This window comes from Rhinoderma darwinii, chromosome 1 (genome assembly GCF_050947455.1).
Source record: "Rhinoderma darwinii isolate aRhiDar2 chromosome 1, aRhiDar2.hap1, whole genome shotgun sequence".
NCBI lineage: Eukaryota > Metazoa > Chordata > Amphibia > Anura > Rhinodermatidae > Rhinoderma > Rhinoderma darwinii.
In genome coordinates, this window is record NC_134687.1 from 429,211,002 (window position 1) to 429,233,358 (window position 22,357).

General features: G+C 42.7%; 1 protein-coding gene across 1 annotated transcript; it reads left to right on the top strand.

The window, feature by feature from the left end:
• Positions 1-206: 206 nt before the first annotated feature.
• On the top strand, positions 207-15,275 carry MVK (mevalonate kinase). Its single transcript, XM_075853667.1, has 11 exons — positions 207-312; positions 2,667-2,756; positions 3,018-3,165; positions 6,005-6,149; positions 6,709-6,858; positions 6,944-7,047; positions 7,278-7,323; positions 8,056-8,146; positions 10,260-10,376; positions 11,554-11,707; positions 13,921-15,275. The coding sequence occupies exons 2-11, from the start codon at positions 2,679-2,681 to the stop codon at positions 14,070-14,072; spliced, it is 1,185 nt and encodes a 394-aa protein (XP_075709782.1). The 5' UTR covers positions 207-312; positions 2,667-2,678; the 3' UTR covers positions 14,073-15,275.
• The last annotated feature ends 7,082 nt before the right edge of the window (positions 15,276-22,357 follow it).

Here is a 22,357-nt window from a genome sequence, read left to right on the forward strand (position 1 = left end):
CACATCTCGTCCCACGCTATAGAATGAACCGTATTGGTTATAAACCTCTGGCTATGACACACAATCGCCGCTTATTGGGCAGGAGTTCTGCATTCGATCGTACCTTGCTGAACGCATGTTTTTGGGATTGGAAGGGAGGAGGGGGCGTGACCTTAGCGTATTGGCAGAGAAAGCGGAAGTCGAGTGAATGATTCTGATTGGTTGACTGTGATTGGGCTGTACGAATGCTGATTGGTGTGGTGTATGAGTGTGCACCTTGTGCATGGTGTGGATGATCTTGCTGTAGGACCTGGGTGACGGCTGGATGTGCAGGTAGTGTGTGTTACCTTATAACGTGTAGTGTGACAGCTACGGAATAGTTAAAAACTCCTTAGGCCTTGTTCACACAGTGCAGATTTTGCATGTGTTTTTTAAGAAACAACCTCAACCGAAGAAATATATAAAGGAAGGCATCATATGCTCTCCTGGATCCAATTCTGGTTTGGGCTTAAAAAATGCATTCAAAATCTGCACTGTGTGAACACGACCTTAATTAGCGTCACCTCAGAAAAAAGTAAAACTGCAATTTATAACTAAGTACTCATAATGGGACAAGCATCAGCTCTAAAATTGGTCACTGCATACTAAACTAAAATCCCTGATGTTGTAATTCACATATACTGAAACGAATCTGCTGCATTGCGATGGCGTTGTAACTCATTGTAGATGTGAGTTCATGGGAGAGTATCCTAGTACCCAGAAACCACCAAGGGTTCTAGAAAAAAAACAAACATTGAGTTAAAGAGATTATCCCAGGATGATCACATCCCCTTTGTTTTTAGTAAATATCCAGAAAGGATTTTCCTCTGTTATTCCTCCTGGAAATGTATAAATATACTTTGACAACTAGGTGTTACTATTTCTCTTGTCAATTGGTATGTCTCTACACACTCTGTCATTATCTAATCCGTGCTGACAGCGTCAGATTGTGTAGACGAGCACCCACTAATAAAAAGGGGAGCGGTAGCGCCCAGTTTACAGTTTATTCATACATTTCCAGGAGAAATAGCAGAGGTAACAGTATAACGCAGAGTTCTAAGTAAAGGTACTCTATCATGTTCTATCAAGGGGAATACAAATATTTACTAAGGCTATGTTAACGCATCGTGTCTTCATTTCGTATTGGAAGCCATGACGCCCTGTTGGATATGTTGCACAACAGACTGACTGACAGCATTGGCTTATAATGGGCTCCGTCAGTGGTATCTGTCATTATGACGGGAAGAATAACGCTGCTACTCCCTCTGTCAAATCTGGTGGAATTTGAAACGAAGGCTCCGAACCAAATGTGAATAAAGCCTAAATAGACATTTTAGGATTGTTGACAAGTCCTCTTTGATGGGGGGGGTAAAAAAAATAAATCTGTCTGTTCACACTAGGGGGAGCTCACTGCATACTGATGTTTTATTGAGATTAATGGGTGCTATAAAAAATTCCTATGTAGTGAGCTCCCTCTGGTGGTGGTTGCAGGCAGAGAGAATTGTATCATTTAACTGGATGATTGTGTGGAGGGAAGCAGAGGCTCGGCAAAAACAGAGCTGTGTCCACTTTACAAATTCTGGACCTTTTTAAATATGAAAATAGGAAATCATAGTACACTATTTGCCCTTCACCATCCTACACCATGTTAAATCGTTTTTTATTATTGTATTATTATCCATAAGCATTCTAGACCAGCATGCATAATAAATATCAATATTAACCTCTTAATCACCCTAGACCTAGGTATTCACTGCTAAACCACTCTATTCCCCCCAGGAATATTACAGGAATACAATCACTAATTCATATGCCACTTGTTGTAATAATCTGTGATGTAGAAAGTTGACAAAGTGAGTGTAATCGGATATGGAGTGTGGAGGATGGGACTGTTGTACTCCAATGCACTTAGAATCCCTCTTTATGAAGAGTAAGGGTATGTTCACACGTAGTCAACAAAAACGTCTGAAAATCCAGAGCTGTTTTCAAGGGAAAACAGACCCTGCTTTTCAGACGTTTTTTGACCAACTCGCATTTTTCGCGGCGTTTTTCGCGCCGTTTTCGCGGCGTTTTTTACGTCCGTTTTTGGAGCTGTTTTCATTGGAGTCTATGAGAAAACAGCTCCAAAAACGTCCAAAGAAGTGTCCTGCACTTCTTTTGACGAGGCTGTATTTTTACGCGTCGTCGTTTGACAGCTGTCAAACGACGACGCGTAAATAACAGGTCGTCTGCACAGTACGTCGGCAAATCCATTCAAATGAATGGGCAGATGTTTGCCGACGTATTGGAGCCGTATTTTCAGACGTAAAACGAGGCATAATACGCCTCGTATACGTCTGAAATTTGGCCGTGTGAACATACCCTTATGAACTTAGATGTGATGGAGGTGGATCCTGCGTGTCCGAGACATGCAAGACCTGCTGACACTGAACCCCTCAATCCCGCGGAACAGAATTCAGCAAACGATACAGCTGCTCTGTATACAGGATACAAAGCAGCTCTATCTGAAAAAGTAAAAATAATTTTTAATACAAACGAATCATAAAGTTGCACCAAACATACTGATACACATTTTTATTTATAAAAAAAAATGAACTTTCAAAGGTTTACATAGTCTTTAATGAATTTTGCAATTCTTTCTATTTCAGATAAAAATAACAATGACCGGTAGAGAACTGTGTGTGTCCGCTCCTGGTAAAGTTATATTACATGGAGAGCATGCTGTGGTACATGGGAAGGTAATATACAATGTCATGTCTACATATCAACACATAAAGCCGGGGTAATAGGGGTATTTTTAATTCAATATTTCTGGAAATCCATTTTAACTCGGGCAGAGGACCTATTCAGGCAGTAAGATGTTAATATGCAGTCTTGCCTCCCATCGTTAGAACCATGTATTGTAAAGCATCTATATCTGTATTCGTATGCTATGTTTACAGTGTCCACATATAAGTACCTACTGTCTCTCATAACATCCATGTGTTTTTTATGTTTAGGTGGCTTTAGCAGTAGGTTTAAATTTAAGGACATTCCTTAGGCTGAAACCTATGAACGATAATACTGTATTAATAAACCTGCCTAATATTGGAACCAAATTGAGCTGGACTACATCCGATCTTCAGGCCCTGGTGCCATCTTTCCAAGGTGAGTTTAAATATATTATACCCCATCTTGAAACAGATTTCCGTTTTTATCACTAGTTAAATGGTTTTTCCAATGATTGTATCTGACATGTCAGCCCGCAGTGTCAGGTCAGAGAGCTAGCACTGCTTCTGATCCCCCACTGTCTTGTTATTTGAGCCTTCCTATAACCCCTTGGTGACATTTATGCTGCTAGCACTAAGTAGTTAGTTCCATGCACCGTAAATGTATGCTGTGGGGTTGGTGCGAGCACAGGAGTTGTGCCTACACCATCCGTAGCGGGTGTCCGCTGCATATTACAACTTACAATTGCCGACATTGGAGATGACCCTGATCACGGCTGTTTAACCCCCTCAGATGTCGTGGTCAATAGCGACCGTGTCATCTAAGTGGATAGACAAGAGGAGGGTGCTCCATTTGGCCCTTCAATCGCGACACGATCGCAGGGTGCTGATGTGTTATCGTGGCATCCGGGAGCCTAAGGAAGGCTGCCATATCTGTATGCCTGTCTGTACGCCTATTATACCCTGCCGGAGGCATGTTCTAATAGGCGGCCTGTCAATTTCATACTGGTACGCCTAGTACCCAGCAAAAGAAAAGTATTGCAGTGTACTATGTAAGCAAGGGACTTGACGATCACATGGTCGAGTCCCTTAATGGGACTAAAACATAAAAGTAAAAATAAATAAGAAGTAGAAAAATTCCCCCCAAATTTTTTTTTTCCCTTTTATACATTTTTTTTATTATGGAAGATAATTAAAATAAAAAAAGTACACATAATTGGTATTGCTGCAACCGTAGTAAAATTACAGGATTGTGTCTGTTCATCCGTCTTCCCAACAAAAGGAATAAAAGTTGTTTCATAAGTTATATATGCCCCCAAATGGTACCAATGAAAGCTACAACTCGTCCCACAAAAAATAAGCTCTCATGAAGCTCTGTTGACTGTAAAAAAAAGTTATGGCTCTCAGAATACGACTATACAAGAACAAATTAGTAAAAATAACCATAATCGTATCGACCCGCAGAATAAAGTTCGCTTGTCATTTACACTGCACGGTGAATGCCGTAAAAACAAAACCCAAAAACAATTTCGGAATTACTGTTTTTTTTCCATTTTCCGCAAAATAAAAAAATTACGGCTTGTCCCTTACACAACAAACAGGCACACAAAAATAAAGTATTATAAATGGTGGCTCTCCGAACACAGTGATGTAAAAAAATTGCTGTGTTCTCTCCCCTGGTTATATGGTCACGGCGGGTGTGCTCTATCCTGGTTATATAGCCACTGCGGGTGTTTTCTCCCCTGGTTATATGGCCACTGCGGGTGTGCTCTATCCTGGTTATATGGTCACGGCGGGTGTGCTCTATCCTGGTTATATGGCCACTGCGGGTGTGCTCTATCCTGGTTATATGGCCACGGTGGGTGTGCTCTATCCTGGTTATATGGCCACGGCGGGTGTGCTCTATCCTGGTTATATGGCCACGGTGGGTGTGCTCTATCCTGGTTATATGGCCACGGCGGGTGTGCTCTATCCTGGTTATATGGCCACTGCGGGTGTGCTCTGTCCTGGTTATATGGCCACTGCGGGTGTGCTCTGTCCTGGTTATATGGCCACTGCGGGTGTGCTCTGTCCTGGTTATATGGCCACTGCGGGTGTGCTCTATCCTGGTTATATGGCCACGGCGGGTGTGCTCTATCCTGGTTATATGGCCACTGTGGGTTTGCTCTATCCTGGTTATATGGCCACTGTGGGTTTGCTCTATCCTGGTTATATGGCCACGGCGGGTGTGCTCTATCCTGGTTATATGGCCACGGCGGGTGTGCTCTATCCTGGTTATATGGCCACTGCGGGGTGTGCTCTGCCCTTGTTATATGGCCACTGCGGGTGTGCTCTGCCCTGGTTATATGGCCACTGCGGGTGTGCTCTGCCCTGGTTATATGGCCACTGCGGGTGTGCTCTGCCCTTGTCATATGGCCACTGCGGGTGTGCTCTGCCCTGGTTATATGGCCACTGCGGGTGTGCTCTGCCCTTGTCATATGGCCACTGCGGGTGTGCTCTATCCTGGTTATATGGCCACTGCGGGTGTGCTCTATCCTGGTTATATGGCCACTGCGGGTGTGCTCTATCCTGGTTATATGGTCACTGCGGGTGTGCTCTTTCCCGGTTATATGGCCACTGCGGGTGTGCTCTATCCTGGTTATATGGCCACGGCGGGTGTGCTCTATCCTGGTTATATGGCCACGGCGGGTGTGCTCTGTCCTGGTTATATGGCCACTGCGGGTGTGCTCTATCCTGGTTATATGGCCACTGCGGGTGTGCTCTTTCCCGGTTATATGGCCACTGCGGGTGTGCTCTATCCTGGTTATATGGCCACGGCGGGTGTGCTCTATCCTGGTTATATGGCCACTGCGGGTGTGCTCTTTCCCGGTTATATGGTCACTGCGGGTGTGCTCTATCCTGGTTATATGGCCACTGCGGGTGTGCTCTATCCTGGTTATATGGCCACTGCGGGTGTGCTCTATCCTGGTTATATGGCCACTGCGGGTGTGCTTTATCCTGGTTATATGGTCACTGCGGGTGTGCTCTTTCCCGGTTATATGGCCACGGCGGGTGTGCTCTATTCTGGTTATATGGCCACTGCGGGTGTGCTCTTTCCCGGTTATATGGCCACTGCGGGTGTGCTCTATCCTGGTTATATGGCCACTGCGGGTGTGCTGATTCGCGCATAAACAGAAGTCTGAGCCATAGAAATAAATGAAATTGAACAATGTCTATGACTCAACTTGTATGTGCCCCATGAGTTAATAGACTATGTCCGTGCTTTCCTGCTTGTCTAGAGTCTCCTGAACATAAGTCTGTCAGTCCTAGCCCAGAACAGCTGGATATTTTGAAGACGTTTGCTGGTATTTCTAATGGAACCAAAGACACAGAAAGTCTTGCTGTTCTAGCATTCCTTTATCTTTACCTATCTATCTGTGGACGGTAAGTGAATACAAACTGTGAATTACTACTAGAGGTTCTACTATTAAAGCGACATCTAGATGTCTCTATTGGTAAATCATATGTGTTGTGTTTAGCCAGACGTTCCTTCTTATTAGCTGAAGGCCTGTTCACATCACCTTTGCCCTTCCATTGAGTGGTTCCGTCTGAGGTTTCTGTCGGGTTAACCCCACAATGGAAAGGAAAATGGAAACCTCAGCTTCCATTTCCGTCACCATTAATCTCAATGGTGACGGAAACCTAGCTAATGGTTTCCGTCTGTCACCGTTGTGACAGGGTTCCGTTGTTTTGATGGAATCAATAGCGCAGTCGACGCTTAGGTTTCCGTTTGCTTTCTGCTGAGGGGTTTACTCGACGGAAACCTCCAACGGAACCCCTCAACGGAACATAGGCGGGGATGTGAACACAGCCTAAGATAATGAAATGACCTAAATTGATGAAGTGGACAATTATTTTTTTTGTGCACAGTTTACAGCAGATGGGCCCGTTTGCTGGCTGCATAATATTCAGTATTACCTCTTATCTGTTTTGGTTTACCTAGAGAATTGCCAAGTTTGGAAATATTGGTTTGGTCTCAGCTGCCCACAGGAGCTGGTTTAGGATCCAGTGCTGCATATTCAGTTTGTCTTGCTGCTGCCCTGTTAACAGTCTCTGGAAGGATTTCCCATCCAGCGCAGGAAGTCATTGCCAGGTATGGAGTTAGGCTTGGTCACATCTTGTTGAATTCTATCAGCAATTGGCGTCTTCTTAACTCAACACGGTGGTTGTTATGGCAGGTGGACCCAGACTGAGTTGATTCTCATTAATGGTTGGGCCTTTCAGGGTGAGAAGGTCATCCATGGGAACCCTTCTGGAGTGGACAATGCTGTAGGGACATGGGGTATGTATCTATACAGAAAAATAACTGTGGGTTGACGTCCGTTAGTGTGTTTCTGTGCAAGCAACTCCTCCGTATAGAATTCCTAACCAGAACTTGGGTGATATTGGAAACCTCATGACAAATCTGAAACACCTTAATTTTCAACATTTAATGAGTAATGCAATGTTTGTAAATAACGAATACGTGCTGGATAAAAACGATAAATACGAGTAATCTTGTTTGCATTGTAGGGGGTGCTTTAAGGTATCAGGCCGGTCAGATTTCTCCAATTGAAAGGTATACTTTGAGTTCTTGCTGTAAATCTACTTTTTATGTTTGTTTTCGCGGAAAATTAAGAATGGTTTTATATATATATATATATATATATATATATATATATATATATATAAAAAAATTTAAGCATATAATACATTGGTGAGATATGAATCCATATTTCTGCTGTTTAATAGGAATTTCGCCCATCAGTGAAACACTGGTGAAGCGAATTTTCACAGATTTTCTCATCACTAGTCTAGTGTGGCGTAAAAAAGTGGCAAACGGCCCAAAAGTCGCAATAATTACGACTTTATAGCTGTTTCCACAGCTCTCGCTACTTCCCTAAAAAGTGGACGGAGATCAGTGAAAGGTGGCCTGGCCATCCATGGGCCAATGCAATTACTATAATTTTAAGACAGAAACTGGTGTAAATTATAGCGGCAATCTATGCCAGCTCCTGGCTGACGTCGATTTAATGCAGTGTCGCAAGGACAGCCGAAGATGCAACAAATTTAGAAAGAAGCGTGTGCCCCTTAATAAATTTGTTGCATCTTACTCCAGCGTGATTTTTATTAAAATTGGCCCAGACTTAATATGTCTCCACCGTTGTTTTAGAGTTTTATTTTTTGCTGTTATGATAAATTATTATTATTACTACAAAAGCATTACCTGTACCCCCTGAGTTTCGTCTATACAACGGATTAATGAAATGTTGTAATAATGAGTTTATAATATATTGTGACCTCTTTCTAGGGTACCAGAGCTGCAGATATTACTCACCAACACACGAGTCCCACGCAGCACAAAGACACTCGTGGCAGGAGTGAAAGATAAGCTACTTAAGGTGCATTCTCATTCTTCATTTGCCAGTAATTTTTTTTTAGGTTTTGAGCAGTGGCGTACCTTAATGGAGACAAAAAAACTTGACTGCTATGTGACCGTAGTAGAAGGGGGGCACAGCACTTAACTCTTGCTACTGCTTCCGACACAGTGTCTGTGTTTTCCTTCAGCCACCAGTAGGGGGAACTCTCTGCATAAAGATTTCTACAGCTCCCCTTTAAAGGTGTTGTCCAGTCCCTAAAAATTGATAGCCTATCCTCAGAATAGGACATCAATATCTGATCGGTCGGGGTCTGACTCCTGGGTCCCCCGCTGATTTCACTTCAATGGGTGAATGCTGTAGTACTGTAAACCGCCGCTACAAGTGTGTCAGCGATTCACAGTACGAGCAGATAAGGAATGATGGGGAAGCAGCGCTCGTACAAGTGCCGCAACCCCTTCAAAACAGCTGATGGGCAGTGGTCCCAGGAGTTGGACCCCGACTGATCAGATATTGATGGCCTATCCTGAGGATAGGGCATCAATTTTTTTGGGACTGGTGGCTGCAGGTAGCTACAGTTTTTTTTATAATTTACTGGGTAAATGGAAGAAGGGAAATTGAAGCTCACGATGGGAGATTTATCATTGTATTCTAGTTTTCTGGAATAAATACACTGAAACATATGGCATTTGGGCTGAACACCATATTTATAAAGACCCTGTGCCAATTTGTGCAACTGTGTCGGAAAAAGTGACAGAAAACAACGGCAGGTGTATCTGGTGTTGAGTATTGTAATAACCTCACTTTTGTCTCAGGCTCAAATATTAAATATGTAATTAGGACAGTGGTGTACGGTCCAGTAAATTGTAGTAGTTTGTAAAGGTTGTACTTATTTCAGAACAAAGCAACTATATATGTTTAAATTGGGAGGCAATCAGCCATTGTTCATAGGGAGTTCATGTCAGAAACAATAGTGTTATCCTAAATCGTTGCCTAGTCTGGCATGTCACAGAATTCTGGCTGTAGTTATAGTAATCTGAAGCTAAGGGCTGATTCAGACGACCGTGGCGTTTATGCTCACGCAAAACACGCAGCGTTTTTGCTCACGCAAAACACGCAGCGTTTTGCCTGCGCAAAAGCCACTTACCTGCTCCGTGAGGCAGCATCATATGATGCGCGGCTGCGTGCTTTTCGCGCAACCGCCATCATTATGACACGCCATTCGGATGTTTGTAAACAGAAAAGCACGTGGTGCTTTTCTGTTTACATTCATCCTTTTGACAGCTGTTGCGCGAAACAGGCAGTTCGCACGGAAGTGCTTCCGTGCGACCTGCGTGGTTTTCACGCACCCATTGACTTCAATGGGTGCGTGATGCGCGAAATACACGGTGATATTGAACGTGCCGCGCTTTTTACGCAGCGGACAAACGCTGCGCAAAAAGCGCGGACTGTCTGTACTGGCCCATAGACTTCTATTGGTCCATGCGTGCCGCGTGAAAACCACGCAACCTGCACAGATGCAATTTGCGGTCGTCTGAATCAGCCCTAAAGGAAAAATTGACAACAGGTGACAAAGTCCCATGCTCATGCCCCTTTTGCCTCTGGCTTCCTACAATACTTCATTATTAATAGGACACTAAACTTATACAGTTGAATACATTGTATTGTTCACTGTACGCAGTCGTGTCCGTCTGGGGAAATGCTGACTGTAGTGTTTTTTTTTATTTTTTATGGTATTCCTGTCAGGAAGTTCAGAAAAATGACTGTCTTCCATGATGACACCGCTCCAGTCCTGAGAGAACTTCCAGGAACATTTATATACATATTTGTGAATGGAATGAGCAGCTCTTTCAATAGGCTTTACCTTTTATAAGTTCTGTACATTAAATCTGAATAAATACATACAGGTGAATTCATGACCCAGCTGCCATATTCCTCTCCATGGCTGTTAGGCCAGCCAAGCTTCAGGCCCCATCTGGAGAGCTTCTACCACCCATGATATTAGCTGTGTCTTCATGTAAATTCACGTAGTTTAAATAGCGCTTTTTGTGATACAATTTGGGCATGTCTAATAAATTATTTATAGCGACCCATCCTTATTTTGTAGCATCTTAGCAGTATATACATTTTCTCATAGTATCCAGATATCATGGAGCCTGTGCTTTCATCCATCAATGCAATATCCGAAGAGTGCCAGCGAGTTCTACAAGCTGCTGTTGAAGGGCTTTCTAAAGAACATTACTCTGTATTAGAGGTATGATATTTGTGGAGGATAACCGACAAAGAAAAACTGCTTTGGTGTTCTGGTGTTGGGACGATCAAATCTATAGCATTCAGATATAAAGGGTTGTGTCACACAGCCTGTTTTCCAAGAGTGTACTGTATCTACTACAATGTCCCTCAAATGAAATTCTCCTGCCTGTTCTGATATTGGGTATGGAGAAGTGCAAGGTGGACGCCTCTTAATAATGTGCCACATCTTTCCGCTGGCCGTGGCACAACAACTGCGGCTGTGCTCCATCCATTCACCCCCTCCCCAATGGAAAAAAAAATGTATGCTCCCTTCGGCTGCTTCCCACCGGGTCCCCTCAGGCTACCTTCGCACGCCACAGCTCATACAAGGTCCTGACACTGAGCAGCGTTAGTACTGCGTTACATACAGCATCCTGACGCTGCCCGAGTAATAATGTATACATATATTTTTTCTTATTTTGTTAGAATAAATTTGCCAGATTGGGATGACCACGCCCCTTTGTTAAGTCACACCCCTTTTCCAAAAGTGGCAAGGGCAGCCTAAAATGTTTAATTAAAAGTAAACATTTTCAACGCAAATTGCAACTTTTGGGCTATGACTAAGCACTGTTTATCCAAAACGCGTAAGCGAAACCTGTGCTCCTTGGTAATGCCGTGGTTGTTTTAAAATGTTCAAATAAAGAAGCAAAGATTTTACTACATTGCCGTGGAGTTGTATAGCTGGAATTTCTCCCTCCAACCCTGTGTGTGTCCCGCTCTGGACTTATCCGTGCCTGATACTGCCATGTGCTAATTGTGGATCGGTGTTTTGTTTGAAGGTGAGCTGGCTATTTACCCTGCTGCTGCTATCCATAGGATACGTGGTAAACGTGAGATCGCTAGGGGCCCCACCACTGGAACCTCACTGATCTAAAGAACGGGTGCCCCGACCCCTGTTCCCCCTCACTGAGGAGTATTTTGAATGGAGTGGTGGCAGCGCATGGGCACTGTAGGAGGAACGGGGGTCGGCAGAGATCGTGGGGCCCCCCAGAGATCATGTATCGATAGATCCTATGTACCTATGGATAGGTGATAAATGTCCTTTGTGGGAAAACCCCTTTAATGATGATGCTCTATTGTTTTTTTTTTTATATGCTACATCAGTAGCATAAAACCTCCCCCTTTTGTTTCTTTTACAGGAATTAATTGACATTAATCAGCATCATTTAAATGTGATTGGTGTTGGACACCCATCATTGGACAGACTGTGTCAGGTGACCGCATCCCATGGTCTACATAGTAAACTGACTGGTGCTGGAGGTGGTGGCTGTGCAATAACTTTACTCCAACCTGGTAAGTACTAGATTTTCTTGCCTTTTACCACTAGTGTGTGAAAGCTTATTCTCTATTGATTTATTATTTGCAGAGATGGTGTGTTTGAATTTACCTGTATTATGATGGGCGAGTGGAAGGCCACATTTATATACCCTGTACTTTACATAAGACATAAAAAAATGTAAATATCCTCCAAAATTTTTTTTTCTCATTGCCCCTTCCCCACTCCCCCCCCCCCCCCCCCAAAAAAAAAAACAAAACAAAACACAAACTTCCTTAAAACTAGCGCTAGGCACTGGTGGTGGTACTTCTGGAACACAAAGCATCATATTGTATCACCCAGCTGACAGATCCAGGGTGGTCATCTCTATCTGCACTTGCAGAATGTATTCATGAGGGAGTCAAAAGGACTTTTCAATGCATAATTAGTGTATGTTCACATTGGGCGGATAAGCTGTAGATTTTCCGCAGCGGATTTCATTGCAAAAGATCCGCAGCGTATTACAGTAAAGATAAAAAAAACTTGTTTACATTTTTTCAAAGTCTACAATTACTCCCCCCTGGCATTGTCATAGCTGGTACACCTTCTTCCCCCGGCTGTTCTCCATGTAGCCCAGCCTCTGGGGATGACATTTAATTCCATATGACTGCTGCAGCCAATCACAGGCTGTAGTGTTTTGTTTTTGTTTTTTTATTCCTTGCACTTCTTTCTGCAGAGGCGGTTTCTAGGTCGGATACGCTGTGTACTTTTACGCAGCATGTCTGACCTGTGTGAACTTACCCTTACAGTAAAAGACTCTAGAGTTCTCAATGAAAAATGTAAATTTGGAAATTCCTTGGCTTATTAGTGCATTATATTCAATGCACTCCCCAAAATACTTTTACTCGTATAAAACGTTAAACGAAATACATTTCCTACCGGTTTTGCTGTGACCAGTCGCATTCAGCAGTAGTATGTTGACCCAGTGTAAGTACTAAGGTGAATTTGATTTTGCACATTGGTGAACGTCAAATAATAAATTTCCAAATATATTAGGCCAATCACCTCCAAACTGGACAACCCCTGTCCATATGGCCTAGGTTAAACGTACAGTAGCATCCCAACGTTTTATCTGTTACCCCCTAATGCCGAAGTCTAGCCGCCATCATTACTGTAAAAATCCACCTCTACTTTGCTGGCCAGAACGAGATGCTGTGTGATTGTGTTGTATCCATCTGCTCGGGGGCTGCTATATAATCTCAGGGCAAGAAGTTTGATTTTGGAAAGTGGAGGCGACATAGGTGGTAGTGTGCATGTGGACCGACTGCTTTCTGCCAAGTGCATCAGAAGGTAAGTTGTCAAAGACTGTATACAAGCATCGAATCACTCCAGGACGGGATTTGTGTCATCTACTAGGGACAAAAATCAACGCAGAGACAAGAGACTGTGCAGATCTGTTGTTGTCCCCAAATGTATTCCTGGGTTTTTGTGTAACATTAGACAATGCATTCCCACACATTTTATTAACATATTTCCCCCACAGTGTTTAAGGCGGGCAAATGCTAGTCGTAAACGAATGTACGTCGGCTGAAAATACGCCAAAAATATTAAGAGGTGTGTTCCCCTTAATATATTTGCCACGTATTTGGCTGTCCATATGATAGAAATGCAAATATATGCCTGCTATGAGCAGGTGTAGATCTGTGCCGTATAACTTACACTAGTTTATGCTGTAAATTATGATAAATCTGTCATTCCGGTGGAAGCTCCACCTCCTTTGGTTAAGCCCCACCCCTTTCCCCCACATTTGGAAAGTGAAAAGTAAAAAATTCACAAATTTTAGCCCAGCTATGGATTGCGCTAAAACATTTTTTTTATGCCAGAAAACTGGTGTAAATCTGTTGATGTAGTTTCCCCCCAGTGGCTTCATGGAACATTAACTGAGGTAATATTTCATATGAGAAACAGTTTTTCACCTGCGGTTCCCTGCAAAGATTATGAGTGCAGTTCCATTGTGTTCTGCTAGGTGTCAGTATTTCCCCAAAAATAATCCCAAAAAATAAGTCAAATAAAGAAAAGAAATCCGCGATACTTTTCACAATTACCAAGCTAGGATTATACATTTTAGTTTAAATTGTGCTTTTTATGACACAAATAGTCCAATTAATCAATAATAAAATATTTATAAAAAAATGTATAAATGAAATTGCCTATTATAGTGCTTCTCTAAATCACCTGTCTCTTCTGTTAGACATTGAGCCCACTGTCGTGGATGCAGCCAAACAACAGCTTTCAGACTGTGGATATCAGTGCTGGGAGACCAGTATAGGGGCACCCGGTGTCTCTTTACATTCTTCATCATCATTGCCAGATGACATCACAAGACCACTTAATACGGCTTAAAGGACAAGAAAACATGAGCAATGCAAAGCCCGCCAAGAAGATTATTTTTTTGTGTGGTGTTTTTTAAGCATTGAAAAACTGTGACCGTGTAATGTTAATAACTTTTTTTAATTGTTCTAACTGCTTCATCTGCAGACCTCACATGCTAGAAGTATTAGGCCCCATGCCCACTACAGTTTTTTTTTTTCTTCAGGGTGCTATCCGTTTTTCTGACGGCTAGCACACTGACCCATTCATTTCAATGGGGCCATGCACACTTCAGTTTTTTTGACGGTCCCGTTGCTCCGTTCCGATCCAATGTAGAGCATGTCCTACTTTGGTCCGAGATTCCATGACCGGGAGGCCCATGCAAGTCAATGGGGCCGTCAAAAAAAACTGAAGGCACACGGAAGGCATCCATGTGCCGTCCGTTTGTGACGGAGCCGTTGCCTAGCAACGGCCGGGCGGGCAGAGAAACAATTACAGAAATATTACACTAATCGGCAGCCACTTGTCTCTATCAATCGCTGATAGAGAAAAGAGGCCGCTGATTAAAAATAAAATAAAAAGCAGTTCATACGTACCCAGTCGTTGTCTTGGTGACGAGTCCCTCTTCTTCCTCCAGTCCGACCTTCCTGAATGACGCGGCAGCCTGTGATTGGCTGCAGAGGCCGCTGCAGCCTGTGATTGGCTGCAGAGGCGGTCACGTGGGATGAAGCGTCATCCCTGGAGGCCGGACTTCTGACGTCATCCTGAGGTGCGTGACCGCCACTACAGCCTGTGATTGGCTGCAGCTGTGACATGGATGAAACGTCATCGCTGGAGGCCGGACAGGAGGAAAGTAAGTATGAACTTTTTTTTATTACATGGTAATATTGCAAAACTCAGATGCAGAAATGAGTAAACCAGGATCTTTGGGACTGACAAGAACTCTTTATATGATGACATTATCCAGATCTGGACATCTGTGGGAGCTGTTACTCATTTTGGGTGCTGTGTGGCTGTTTTGGCAGGACTGCCTGATATATGAAATGTAGCAGACCTCATTTATCTAATTATGGGAGCCAATTACCATTAAACATTGCATTGTCCGTAGCATGTCAATTTAATTTATTGTCAAATAACACACTACAGCTATTTATCACAAAGGAAAATTTCAGCGAAAATACAAAAGTGAGATTTGTAGTTTTTAAATTTTTTTTAAAAATAAATCTATTTCTTATATTGCATGTTGACTTTTTCCAGTGACAACCAGAAGAATTGTGAATGCATGTCTAGACTATAATACAGGATCAGTGCAAGATAAGTAATGCACTGAAGGAGATACTGCATGTCAAAACTGGTGCAAAGAAAAAGTGGAGTAGTTGCCCATGGCAACCAACCTCTCATTTTCCAGAGGCCCTTTGTAAAATAGAAGCAGCAACCTGATTGGCTGCCACAGAAAACGACTCCACTTTTCCTTTGCACCAGTTTTGATATATCTCCGCCAATGTATTTACAAAATTACTAAAATATATGTAGTGACCAGTTTATTCAGAGCATCCACTCAATACTTTGTTGGGCCAACGTACTATACGTTGAGACAATGAGCTCTAACTTTATTGAGATTATGTGCTACGCAGGGGCGTTGCTAGGGTCTTAGAAGATAATGGGAAAAAGCCCTGTGGCATATGTTTATAGCCCCCCCCCCCCCCAAAAAAAATTCTGTATATAAATATATGTATATGTGTGTATATATGACAGCATATCTGTAGCACTACGACCCTATAGCTATGGATATAGGGCCCAGCTCCCTGACATTGCGGCTCCAGCGCTAGACCCAGGAAAGGTAAGTATAATCATTTCTTTTTTTATGTGTTACAAATTTTTTTTGTGTGTTTTGTGTTTTTTTTTTTTTTACAGGTTCGGTTGTTGGACTACTTTGGATTCGAGGACTACTTCAATGACGGCGTTTATTTTATTCTTAATAAGATTGTTTAAGAGGGTTGTGTGGTGTTTTTTTTATTTCAATAAAATATTTTTACGACATATACAATCCAGTACCCGACCATGTGTAGTGATGGCCGAGTACTGGGGCGGCCGCAGGCTGGTATGGCATTAGACTGGGAAAGCCTAAAAACAGTGGGCCTTCCCACCCTGGTAATCCTAGCCTGCTGCTGCTTTGTTGTATCTGGCTGGTTATGAAAAATGGGGGGGTCCCCACATTGTTTTTTTCTAATTACGATTTGTCTAATTACCAGGATGGGAAGGCCCACTGTTTTTGGGCTTTCCCAGTCTAATGATACCAGCATGCGGCCGTCCCAGTGCCCGACCATCACTACAGATGGTTGGGTACTAGATCGTAGCCGACACCCCTGGTGGCGGTGGGTACCGGGGTAATAATGAGGGTTAGTGTTAACCTTTTCACCGGCTAACACTAAGCCCGCCTTAGTAAGGGACGCTGTCAATCAGCCAGCGACTATTACTAACGCGGTATTAATAAAGTTGAAAAAAAATACAAAGACATACTGTAGATAAAATATTTTATTGAAATAAAAAAAAACCCACACAACCGTCGGTAACCCATCATTGAAGTAGTCAGACGACCAAACCTGTAAAGCAAAAACACAAAAAAAACCTGATTAGTAACACGTGGTAGGATTAGATACAGGGCCTATGTGTGATACTGTCTGTTGGACCCTGTATCTAAGCCTACCACATGGTAGGCTTAGATACAGGGCCCCTCAGACAGGATCACCCGATGTGATCACTACTATGTAGTAGACTTAGTTACAGGGCCCCAGCAGACAATAACATTATACTTCCCCTTATCTTCGACTCTGGACACAGCGGAGGTCCTGATGCCATCCGGCGTCGGGACGTTGTGTGCGGCGCACATCGTCGTGACGTCATGACGGGAAGACATCAGGACCCTCGCAGCGCTTGAGAACGAGGAGGGTAAGTATATTATTAGTACTATAGTAACAGGGGCCCGTGTTTATTACCCCGTGGGCCCCCTGGCTTTGGGGCCCGGTCGCAATTGGGACTACTGCGTCCCCTATAGCTAATATGGCAGTTGCCCGGGGATCCAGGGCACTGGGGCCTGGGCCCCGAAAGGCTGGTGCTAGCGACGCCACTGCTGCTACGTGATGCACTGTTGTACATCTGTTTGCCTGTAAAAAGCTGCCCATATGCATTAGATGGATGCCAGCCAAACCTACCAACTTCGGCTGGACCAGCCGACCATCTAATATGTATGGCTGTGTTTCGACTCTCCCCAGACGGCAGATGTTGGGGAGAAAGAAGGGTCGGGCATGTAGGATCTCAGTATGCCTGGTCTTTTGTTCATAAGGAGATAAGCTGGTGTAAGTGGTGTCTGACTACAGTTTTCTCCCTGTTCGCTGAGCCGAGCGTGCATGTATATGGGAGAGTATGGAGGAATAGCTGTTTAAAGGAACAGTGTCATCACAAATTATTTTTTTATATGTTAAAGATGTTAGTGCTTTATTAAAAACGTTTATATTCATTTGTGTGTTTGTGTTTTACTTTTTCTTATTTTTACACTTTTTCTTCCCTATGGGGGCTGCCATTTTTTGTTCCATTTCTGTCTGTGTCGATTAACGACACATACAGACATGGAATACGGCAGCCACAGTCCCATAGGGACTGCGAACGGCTCCCGTCCCATTGACTTCAGTGTACGGCGTCTGTGTGGGAACTGCGCATGCGCCGCTCCCACACAGTCCAATTCGAAATTGGCGCCGTCCGGCGCCATTTTCCTGTGGACCGGAAGTCGCGGCCGGACAGTAATATTACTACTTCCGGTCGCGGCTTCCGGATTTGTGCACTTGGACCAGCGGCAGCAAACGGAGCGGACGGGCCGGAGGGAGCCGCGGCGGCAGGAGCAGGTAAGAGATTTCAATGTATGTTCGTGTTTGTGTGTGTTTACTACTGTATGTAAACCTACTACACTGTGTGTTAGCTCAAAAAATGGCGACACACATCGTAGGAGGTTACACCGTTCAAACCCCTCGTTTATCCCGGCACTAGCCAGGATAAAGGAGGGGGGGATGCTGAGAGCTCACTAGAGCGAGGGCTTTTAACCCATTGTTGCAATGCTGCAATTTTGGGAATAGCTCCATCTAGTGACCAAAAATGGGTAGTATTATAAATTAGAATTAATTTATAATATTTCCTGACTATTTCCTGACTCGTGAAAAAAAATAAAAAAATTTGAACAATGTTTAATCACCCACACACTAAATGTTTAATTTTTTAAAAAAAAACATGTTTTTCTGGCAACACATTCCCTTTAAGTCTAAACAACCTTTCGCTCACAGCTGCAGCATCCAGTAGCCATTCACCACCACATGCATTGTGTTCAGTCCCTGTTTTTTGTCTTGCGCTCTACTCTGAAAACTATCACAACTGCTGCTTTCCAACAATTCACAAGTGGAGAGGGTGTACTTGCCTCCCTCCATTGCACAGCTTACTGAATGTGGCCAGATCATGAAATCTTCTGGTCAAGCCACAGGATAAATGTCCAATTTAGGCCCCTTACACATCACTAATATTTCTTTAGAGAATGTTTCCTCTCTCCTTGGGCTAAGTTTTTTCCCTGTTTTTCATCCAAAAAGATGAACGGAACTCTCAAACATGATGTGAAAGGAGCCTTACCCATAGAAGTGTTACTGAATCATATGAGACCTGACCATGCATCTTCTCAGGCAGAGCTTTCATATTATTTCAGCCTCTCTTACAATTTGATTATATAGTTACAAGATGCCGAATAATAAGCTACCGCTAGGATACAATTTTTAAGAAAATCAGTTGGCAAATAGTGGCTGTAATATCAAAGAATGTGTGAGCACTTGAACAGTGGTTATAGTTTATATCCTGAATGATCGAGGCCCTTTGTGAAAATGACAGTTATAAAGATAGTGCTGCATGTCGCTCATATGATGGAGAGGGCACCTAGCGCAGGGTGGGTGCATGGAGCACGTACATCAGAAGCCTGTAACAGTATTAAATACTCTGTCTGATGCCATATGGGGCCTTACAAGCCATGCTTCTAGTCCAAAATACCGGCATAATACAACATGTGATGGAACATACAACAATTTTTTTTCTCTCTGCTTCTGTATAAATCCATGATCAAAAACCTTATGAAAACAGAGGTACATTAAGGGTGCATAGAGTTCTGTGAGCATCATATTCCGGATCCGTAATATAGTTGTCTGCATAAGGCTTCAGTATATTGAGAAATTATCAATAATGGTGTTGACTATTGTAATATTTTTATATAGCTGGAGGTACACGGGTATATGAACAAAATTACAATTGTTAAATGGAGGCTATTGGTAGGTCTGCAGCCAATAAACCACCAGCATGCCATTATGTAGCCGGGGTTTAGTGTTCCAAACCTGCCTACCTCAAAAACAGATGTTTAGGGAATAGTTAGTAAAGTAAATGACAACTTACCCAAGATGAGACTGGGAGCGGCATCAGGCACTTGCGCATTGTGTACAAGAAGCAGAGGACTATACACTCCGCATTCGCAGCGAAGCGATGAACGTGCGCCAATGCAGCCGAATTCTTTACCTAGACTCCTTTCAGTAAGTTGTAATTTTACTTTGATAACTTTTCCCTAAATGTCAGTTTTTGAGGCTGGCAGGTATGGAACACTGGACCCCAGCTGCATAACGGAATGCTGGTGGTTATTTGGTGCCAAACCTACTGACGGGTTCCCCTTTAAATACGTTCGATTCAGTGCTGATAATGAGTGGGACCTCCTAAATATACAATCTGGCACTTCCTATTCAGACCTTGCTGTCATTCTTCATTTGATCATAGTTTTATAATTGAGGGTCTATTTTGAGGTGGTGGAAAAGTCAGCAATATTGCAGATGTGATTTTGTTACTATGTCTAGCCAAATGGCATGTGTATGTCTATGTTAATGGAAGTGCTATGTGCTGTTTTCCTCATGGTGATTGATATCCTTGGCTAAACTGCATTTCACACGGTGAGCCAGGAGGGTCAACAGCAGTGTGCCAAGGCCAAAGAGTGTGCCACATGAGTGGTCTTGCGGATCACATGATTGGCTTATCTCCATGTATTACTCTCCCCACCAGCCAGGTGTTCACTGCTGCTACTGAGACCGCTTTGGCTGATCGCAATAAGTAATATGATTTGGCGATGTGTATCCAATGGCATTAAAAAATCCTTATTTTTTTTTATTTTTTTAATGAAATGAAATTGAACATATTCGCTCATGTAATGATAAGGGTAGCAATTCCCATAGGTAGACGATTTCTAATAGCATTTTTATTTTAAAAAAATTATATGTTATTTTGAACACTTTTAACTTTATTATTTTGTTATTCTTAATATAAATATAGTAACAAAAAAATAAATATATTTATACATTTTAGATAATACAACTATACAGTATATTTAGAAAATGTATTACATGTGAGAAAGACAAGGGATATGTATGCCCGCTTAGTTCTGCTAGGACAGCAGCCTGAATGTGAGTGAAAAGCGCAGCAAGTGCTGTACCTAAACCATACGTTAAATTTAATTCTATTATGTCTGAGTATTATTATCATTTTTTGTTTTGATGGATCTAGTAATGCTCTGTGGGCACCAATGCAGACTTTCCCCTTGCACAGATGGCAGACTTTCTTTTGCCATGGCCGTCAGCACTTGTTAATTTCCGCTCTGATGAATTGATTCTAAAGAGGCAGTGACATTATGCGAGATAAGATAGACAGCAGCAGGGCCAAGGCTGGGGGAAAAATGTCAGAGGAACCAGATAAATGGGGAGGGAAATGACAGAGAAAGACAACATGACAATTAGATGGAAAAGAAAGTGAATGGAATGGAACTCGAGCGTGTTTTCAGTAAAGCAGAAAGGTACAATCCCACACAGCCTGAAACAACAGCCTCTTGTTTACAGTTTAACAGTCTAATTCCGTCTTTCACATTAATTCATTGTTGCATTTCTCATGAGATTCTGAGAGATGTTGGGTACGTGTTATCTTTAAAATTAATTCTAATGGAAAACAGTGTGGTTTGTTTGGTTGCCTGCTATAGATCCCTGCGCTGTATAAGCAATGGATGAGAACGAGAGGATAAAGGTATAAAAGAAAGTCCTAAAGTATGAAATAAATTCTACTGCCATAGGTTCAGTAATTGGAAAAATAGTAGCATCAAATCTGTAGGATTGAAAGGGGTCACACTGGTACTGGATGGGCGTCTTATGATTTATCTGCCTTTTAACCTGGATTGCCCTATTTGGCCGTGTGCCACAAACTCCTTCTGTGTCCTCACTCTCATTGTGATTATTGAAATGTTTTCCATTCTTGCAATAGAAATCTGCTTCCTTTTAATCACCATAACCAGGCCAGGAAATTTGTGATAAGTTAAAGAGACTGGTTACATTTCCCTTTTCTATCACGCACATTAAAAAAAAACAACCCAAAAAACTAGGTAGCAAGTACCAATAACGTATGTTGTAATCTTCTTGAATTCAGAGCAAGGACTCCTGTACACGGCAATGCCATGTGCATGGAGCCTATGCAGCAGCACAGAGAATCCCTATGACTGCGTATTAGTAGGCACTTCGTGTGCTACCCTATAGTGACTCTGTTCTGCACCGTGTAATGGCGGCATCCTGCCCTAGAAGCAATGCTTCTGGAATAACTCTGTAATATGGTATCTTATTGAAAATGTACGTTTTTTTTTCATATAGAATCCGAAAGAAAAAACTCCACGTTTTCATATGAAATCGTGTAGTATGGCCCCATGGACCTCTATGGGTGCCGTATTGCGGCTCTGTACATCACGAGGTTGTGAGGAGCCGAAATACGACCATAAAATGTTTCTCCTCAGAAGTTTGGTTCTCGAAAAGCTGCCGCTGAGAATTCAATTTAGTTATATACTGACAGCCATCAATACAGCAATTGAAAAATACAGGCAATATTAACCGCATCTGTATTCAGTTGATGGCCCTGTCATCTGCAGCAGCTTCTCCTATATTATCTGAATAATTTCAATTCATAAAGGGGGTAAATCAGGTAACAGAAGCATTTTAGATCATTTCTGATAACACAGTTCCATAATATGCTAGGGAAGGTTCAATCATGGTGAACATTTTACTTAGATATATTAGAAAGGTATTCCCAGGTACCCCGACTGGTAAGGTGGCAATTGCATACCAAAAGTATGTAGGGATGCTTTCTAATGAGTGGACTCATTTGTTTCAGCCATAGCCATTGTGAACTGTGCAGTCCCCATATGTTAGCAGTACACTGTGTCATAGAGC

What these genes read in the sequence shown, in the direction of transcription:
- MVK (XM_075853667.1), top strand. Translation starts at nt 2,679, where the DNA reads ATGACCGGTAGAGAACTGTGTGTGTCCGCTCCTGGTAAAGTTATATTA. An exon ending in CAATGCTGTAGGGACATGGG is followed by an intron (nt 7,048 to 7,277) that starts GTATGTATCTAT and finishes TTTGCATTGTAG; the next exon opens with GGGGTGCTTTAAGGTATCAG. An exon ending in AATAACTTTACTCCAACCTG is followed by an intron (nt 11,708 to 13,920) that starts GTAAGTACTAGA and finishes CTCTTCTGTTAG; the next exon opens with ACATTGAGCCCACTGTCGTG.